The following is a 7,710-nucleotide window of genomic DNA, read 5'->3' on the forward strand; positions in this document are numbered from 1 at the left end:
CCAAATGTGAGAGCGTGGTTGCTAATTGTAGCACTGGAGGCACTGCTCTGACATCAGATTGCGTTAAACATATGTTATTTAGCACATATTCAAAAGCCTCTTTAGTTAGACGAAATCGTTTTAAAAATCTGCAAAGAAAACTTCGTTAATGAGGTTTCATGATTCATTTTTTATATACCTACGCTGTATTCGGCAGTGCCAAAGGGTTGCTCCGATCTCTTAGTTGCCTCCGCACTATTTTTTCATCCCCATCACTCTCGCTAGAGCTCAAATAAAAAAACAATGTCGGATCCATCTTGATATACAACCATTTGATATTTAAACTAACAAATTGATTGAAAATTTTGCAACAGTTTTGACAGTTCCACAGCTATTGCGACCTTAAAATACGATCCAAAGCAATGTGGAATTTAAAAACTATTGTGAATTGAAAAGACATTACGATACGTTTGCTATCGTATGTCATAATGCCAATCATCGCATACGATTGACGTATCACGTAATTTGCTTTCGTATGTTTGCCGATCCGTGCACGGATGTAACGATTCGACCCCTGGTTTCTATCATTCTATCTAGCCTATACATGACACACATATCCATTTTACGTTCGTTCTTCATGTGTTGAATACAATGCTCGTGACAGACTGCAAACGACATCTGTCAAATATTATAATACACACGTTCTTATGGACGGACCTATTTTGACAGCTGCACGACTACACGACTGCAGGCCGACAGTTGTCGTTCTCGCTAACTTCAATTTGATCCTATATTTGCCAACGACAGTAGAGTTGACAGTATAATGGAAGATAGAGTGGTGATGCCACTAATATGTAAAATGTAAAATTACTCAAAGCTCTAACGAACCTAACGTTATTTTACAAATAAAAGCATAAAATAGCTCTGTTACATCATTTGTAATAACAATTGAAAATTTGAAACAAACAAATTTACCTATTTACTAATTTTTTGCATAAAAAATTTCACTTTGAACAAAATATTAAAATTTCATTGAAGTGTACGGTATTAGTATGGATACAACGAAATTGTGAACATGCAAAATGGCCAACTGCGTTGTTTTGTGTACATGCCGGCCTTCGTTATGTTGCTGCCCTCTCACAAACGTTCTTGAAGTAGGATTCACAACGCCATTTTCAGTTCACTGTCGTGCTGCTGCAGTCTGTCGCTAGCATTGTGTTCCACACATCACACAGTTAACATCTGCGGCAGGCAAGTGGAAAATTTTGTTGCACTTCTTGGAATTTATATGTGTATAAAAAAAAAATAAACAATAGAAAAAAAAAAAATGATTTGGGTAGCGGATTAGTTGAGTAAAAGTATTAGTCGCATCGATCGTAAAAAATTAAACATTTTCGCGAACATGGATCGGTACGCGCACAATCCCATACACGAGTAAACCGCATGTGCACACATACCGATCGAACGCACTTGTTTGTCGTGTATGCCACTTTTAGCATACAAATTTATATGCCAAATATCGTATAATAGGTAGTCTACGCAGGCAATACATTTAGTATACCATTGTTTTTGCCTGTGGAGATGCCTCGTAAGAAATATGGGGTCTCTGCCGGCAGTACGTTCCTCGAAACAGTATACTATAAAGATTAAAAGATCTTGCAGGGTTGTGAAGTTTATCGTGTTATTTATCAAAGAAAAAAAACATAAAAATACCAGCGTAGGTATTTTTAATTAAAAGCATCAATAGAAACGTCTAAATTAATGTTTAAGAGTATATTTTTAACATTATAAAATAGTGTAATTATCAATTCCGCCAAATATGACATTTTTTTATTTCAACAAAAAAATCTTGATTTTAACTTCTATAATACTTTTCAACAAAACAGTTTTTTCAGGAGTCACTATTTTGAATAAATACTGATATATTGAACGTGAAGTAACCACTCGAGCAATTAATATGGCAATTATTATATTGTATAATCTGGTAACACAATGATCGTATTAAATTGAAAGCGCGGGAGCTTGGCATATGTTTTTCAGAACGTTGGTGTGATATTGATTCATTTATCATAAAATTTCCATTTATTACCAATAATTATGGCGGATGCTGAACATTATATTAGGGACATACAGCGAGAATATGTAGATTTTTTAGATGATGAAGAGGACCAAGGAATTTATTCGGGACTTATTAAGGACATGATTGCTGAGAAGGGGCGGCGTCTAATCGTTAACATAAGTGATCTAAAACGCAAAAATCCTCAACGAGCCCAGGGGCTTCTATCAAATGCATGCGATGAGCAATTAGCATTTGGAAGAGCTCTCAAGGAATACGTTGCAACTGTAGATCCTACTTATGCAAAACAACATGAGGACTTTTTTGTTGGATTTGAAGGCTGTTTTGGAAATCGGCATGTTACTCCCCGTTCCTTAACTTCAATGTAAGTTTTTCTTATTATTTTAGGCAAAAAAATTGACTAGTTTCATTTTAGCTATTTGGGGAATTTAGTTTGTGTTGAAGGTATTGTCACAAAGGTTTCTTTAATACATCCAAAAGTGGTCCGCAGTATTCACTACTGTCCAGCAACGAAAAAAGTTATGGAAAGAAAATATACAGATTTAACTTCATTTGAAGCAGTTCCCTCGAACGCTGTCTATCCCACAAAAGATGATGAGGGAAATTTGTTAGAAACAGAGTTTGGGCTCTCGGTATATAAAGATCATCAAACTGTTACGATACAAGAAATGCCTGAAAAAGCACCAGCAGGCCAATTACCTCGATCTGTTGATATTATATGTGATGATGATATGGTTGATCGATGCAAACCTGGTGATCGTGTTCAGATAGTGGGAAGTTATCGCTGCCTTCCAGGAAAGTTTGGAGGATATACTTCTGGCACCTTCCGTACTGTCTTGCTAGCAAACAATATTTCACTTTTAAGCAAAGATAGTAACATGCTTATTTGCCGTGAAGACATTATCTTATGCAAAAAATTGGCCAAAAATAACGATATTTTTGATTTGTTGGCTAAGAGTTTGGCTCCTTCTATTCATGGGCATTCTTTCGTTAAGAGAGCAATTTTATGCCTCTTATTAGGAGGAGTAGAAAAGGTTTTRCCGAATGGTACCCGGTTGCGAGGGGACATTAATGTCCTTCTTATTGGAGATCCCAGTGTAGCGAAATCCCAATTATTGAGGTATGTGTTAAATACAGCGCCAAGGGCAATACCAACCACAGGTCGAGGTTCAAGTGGAGTAGGTTTAACGGCTGCTGTTACGACTGATCAAGAAACTGGTGAGCGCAGATTAGAAGCAGGTGCCATGGTTTTAGCCGATAGGGGTGTTGTTTGTATTGACGAATTTGACAAAATGAGTGACATCGATCGTACCGCAATTCACGAAGTCATGGAACAAGGACGTGTTACAATTTCAAAAGCTGGAATACATGCATCTTTAAATGCACGCTGCTCAGTATTAGCGGCTGCAAATCCAGTCTATGGGAGGGTAATAAGGGTAAATAAAAATCTTTGTAACCAATATAAAAAAAAATATTTTTAGTATGATCAATATAAAACTCCAATGGAAAATATTGGCCTTCAAGATTCGCTTCTTTCTCGTTTTGATTTATTATTCGTAATGTTGGACGTAATTGATAGCGATATTGACCAAATGATTTCGGATCATGTTGTGCGCATGCAYCGTTACCGGTAACGTATTTTAGATATTGTTTTGTTTTTGATTAATTTAATTTTATTTATTTCAGTAATCCAAAGGAAACAGATGGTGAACCTCTTTCAATGGGTAGCTCGTATGCAGATTCCTTATCATTCACTGCAAATTCTGATGAGGTAGTACATATTATCGTATATAAGAAAAAATATATTAATTTTTCTACAATTCACAGAAAAAAGAAATAGAAATCTTTGAAAAATATGACCCATTGCTTCATGGTAAGTCGAGAAAGCGACAAGAAAAAATGTTGTCTGTCGATTTTATGCGTAAATATATTCATATTGCAAAATGCATGAAGCCAAAATTAAGCGAACAAGCTTGTGAAGTTATTGCGACGGAGTATTCATCCTTGCGCTCTCAAGAAAATGTGCAATCCGATGTTGCTCGTACTCAACCAGTTACAGCTCGAACATTAGAAACTCTTATACGACTTGCCACAGCACATGCTCGTGCTAGATTGTCAAAAACTGTAACCGCAGATGACGCACAGAGTGCAATAGAATTGGTGCAGTTTGCATATTTTAAGAAAGTCTTAGAAAAAGAAAAAAGTAACAAGCGACGACGTGGGGATGCATCAACTGATGAGGATGAAAACCAGAAATCACCAACCAGGAGAAATAAACGTACACGCACAGAAACATTACAAGCGGAAACTGAAAGTGCTGCATATGATACTGATGAAGAAATTGAAGCACCTCAACCGGACGCAGGTGATTTAACACGGCGTGAAACAAGAAAATCAAATAATGCKGGTCGAAAGGTTACAACAGCTGTTGGTGCGGCCACTCAAGAGCACGAACAAAGTACACCCCATTCAAGTGAAGATATAACTCCATTTATATCAGATACAAGATTGAGCATATTCAAACATAGTTTGCAACGACTGTTCCGGGAAGCTAGGGAACAGAGTTTATCTCTAGAACGAATTTCAAACGCTATCAATGAAAATAATTCTGAACAATTCTTAAGTTCTGAAATTGAAGCTGCCATGCATCAAATGACTGAAGACAATCAAGTAATGGTTGCTGATGGTATCGTTTTCTTAATATAATTTTCTGTAAGAGTATATTCATTCGAACTTTTGTCAAGTTTATATATTTTACTCTAGTTTTCAAAGTGGCTGACTTTCATTTGTAATGTTCAATGTTTTGTAAGCTAATTTACCAATATTTTGTTTTWCCATAATTAATTTGTTGGGTAGATTGTAAAAGATATGGTATGATTGGATAACTATATATAATTTATTTGAACTTATCTTTTTTGTCATTGAAAATAAATCATTTTATCATTAAAATTAAATTTGTACATGTTTTTATTTCAAGTTTCCTTTTCAATGTACTATTACATGTTTCTCCTAAAAAGGCTTCTCTGCGCCTAAATTTGATAAAATCGGGTGGAAACACTCCGTATCCCTTCGCTGACGGGAAGTAAAATATAGTTACTAAACTAAATGACCTATAATAAAACGTTAAAAATACCAAATTTGATTGTAATTCATTCACGATTTCGTTGAATAATGAACTTACTTGTTTTTAAAGACTCCTTGTTTTATAGTGTATTGCTCCATTTTACTGATATTTTTTTAGGGGTTATCAACATTTTACTATATAAATGTCAAATTTAAATTTAGCGTCAATTTTGGGACACCCTTTACAATAAGAGCTCGTAAAAAAACTCCATGAGTATAATATTACAATTACTTATTTTAGTTTAGTTTGTCTGTTTAGCTTTCCGCTATATTAGCATACATATTCATTTGATTTCTTTTTTTGTTTTGCGGGTGAGTGGGTGGAAAATTCCTTCCGCATCGCCGGTGCTATCGTCACAGCAGCAGTATGTGCCACTTGCAGGTCAGTAAAAACCCCCCTCTAGGGAACCGTCGCCCACCCTTGGACCGCTTTTGCATTACTTCAGGGTGGCGTTCCATTTTTCTCATTGTGAGATTTACATCTGCGCACCTGCGTCCTGGTCCCGCTTTTTGCTGCATAGCAAGAGTGCAGCGAATTTCTTGATAAACCCCTAGTTTTCTTCACTTTCAAATGACGCTGACTTTAGTCATTTATTGGGTCAACCAGGTGCTCTACGGCGGTGCGTTCGACTTGCAGCGCGCACATTCCAAGAATGTGTGTTTAGCGTCATCTTCTGTATCGTCGTTGTGTAGGCATGACAGTTCTTCGACTTTACCCATTCTGTGAAGGTATGTTTTGAAGTACCCGTGACCGGATAACAGCTGGGTTGTGTAAAAATCTATCTCTCTGAATTTTCGGCATGTCAATGAGTCTAGATCTTTTATAAGCCTGGCCGCCGATTTGCCGCGGCTTTCGGTGTCCCATCTTTGTTGCCTTGTTATTATTGTTTCTTTCTTTATTTGCTCTATTGCGCTCTTGTTGTTATCGGATAACTGCTTTAGCTCCCACAGCTTTTTCCTTTCGTATGCTAGAAGGTGAATTGGGCCATTTCCGCTTATAACTAATATTGCCTCGCCGGACACTGTTCGGTAGGCTGATGCAACTCTGAGGGCTRCAGTGCGGTGCACTCTGGCCGCTACCTTACGCCGGTTTTCCTTTTTAAGCACATCTGCCTATATCACAGCTCAATATAATAACACGCTGATTGTTGTTGACATTAGGAGCTTTCTTTTTCTTGGCTGGGACCTCCTATGTTGGCCATTAGTCGGCTCAGTTGAGAGGTGATCTTCGCTGCCTTTCCTGCGGCGTGCTGGATTTGTAGCCAGAAGGTTAGTCTGGGGTTCAGTCTTACGCCTTTTTTATCTAAGAATATCCGTAGTTGTGTGCATGCTTATCTCGCTTGTTAGCAGCAGTAGTTCTGTTTTCTCCGTAGCGAGTTGGAGGCTGTATGAGTCGAGCCATGCTTGCGTCCGTATCATGAGCTGGTTCTGCTTTGCCTTGCTGTGATTACTGCTGCAATGTCGTCCGCGTAGCCTATTAAATATAATCTAGCATTTCTAGTTCTAATATAGCGTCATAGCTAATGTTCCATAAGTCTGGTCCGAGGATGGACCCTTGTGCTGCTCTTGACGTGACTACTATCTGTCGTGATCCCGCTTTAGTTTCGTACAACAGTTTCCTGTTGCTAAGATAGCACCACGGCCCTGAGGTAGTCGGGTAACTTAAAGCTTTTCTCGAGAGCGTCAATCATATCTACCCATCTAGCGCTGTTGAAGACATTTCGAACATCTARAGTCGACAGCAAAACTATTCTTTTGTATTTATGCCATCTACGCTGTGTGGCTTCTACGCTTTCAATGACGCATTTTATTGCTCCTATGGTTGATATGTCGGGTCTAAAGCCATATTGTCTAGGGGGCAGTCCTCCAGCTTCGTTTAAGGCCGCTTCAAGTCTGGGTTCCCTGCTTAAACAGGGGGATTCGTATAGCTTTCCCGCTGTGTCAAGCATAAATTAAATATATAGAAAAACGCGTGGTGCTTTTCGCTCAGTGGTCAGTTTTATTCTGCATATTCTTTTTCAAACTCTCTTCTATTTATACTTATGCTAATACCGACGCGCAGGTCAGTTGTTTTTCATATCTTATGTGTACATATCTACTTCTAACAAAGGAATGGAAATATTAATGATTTTGGGACTATTTGTATTTACATTCTTATTGTTCTTATTTTTACTGATAATGGAAAGTATTTGTACACATGTGTGACTATCTACAACTAGTACTTATAACTATACATAAATATTTATGTTGTCTTGCTGCACTTAAGTTGTAAGCAATGTACTCGTATATGTAAACATGTACGTATAACCAAATACATGTGTCTATAACTATCCTCTCCCTTAAACAGATGCGTCCCGAACTGCTTTAGGTTACCTTCGATAGTTTTCTTCATCAGGTAAAAATGCTCATTTGTAAAAAGGTTACTTGGCTGCGAAGGGTTGGAAAATGTGCTGATTACTGTATCTGATCTTTTACATTTTAGGTACACAATTATGGTTGTTATTAATGTACCTGTTATTGAAATGAGGACA

At 37.5% G+C, this 7,710-nt stretch overlaps 1 protein-coding gene across 1 annotated transcript; it reads left to right on the forward strand.

The window, feature by feature from the left end:
• Positions 1-1,869: 1,869 nt before the first annotated feature.
• LOC108975311 (DNA replication licensing factor Mcm3) lies at positions 1,870-4,781 on the forward strand. The gene is made up of 5 exons (XM_018943700.1): positions 1,870-2,420; positions 2,472-3,483; positions 3,538-3,686; positions 3,743-3,827; positions 3,884-4,781. The coding sequence occupies exons 1-5, from the start codon at positions 2,077-2,079 to the stop codon at positions 4,760-4,762; spliced, it is 2,469 nt and encodes an 822-aa protein (XP_018799245.1). The 5' UTR covers positions 1,870-2,076; the 3' UTR covers positions 4,763-4,781.
• Positions 4,782-7,710: the final 2,929 nt, after the last annotated feature.

The sequence above is a fragment of the Bactrocera latifrons genome, unplaced genomic scaffold, assembly GCF_001853355.1.
Source record: "Bactrocera latifrons isolate USDA-ARS-PBARC rearing strain unplaced genomic scaffold, ASM185335v1 scaffold_634, whole genome shotgun sequence".
Lineage (NCBI taxonomy): Eukaryota > Metazoa > Arthropoda > Insecta > Diptera > Tephritidae > Bactrocera > Bactrocera latifrons.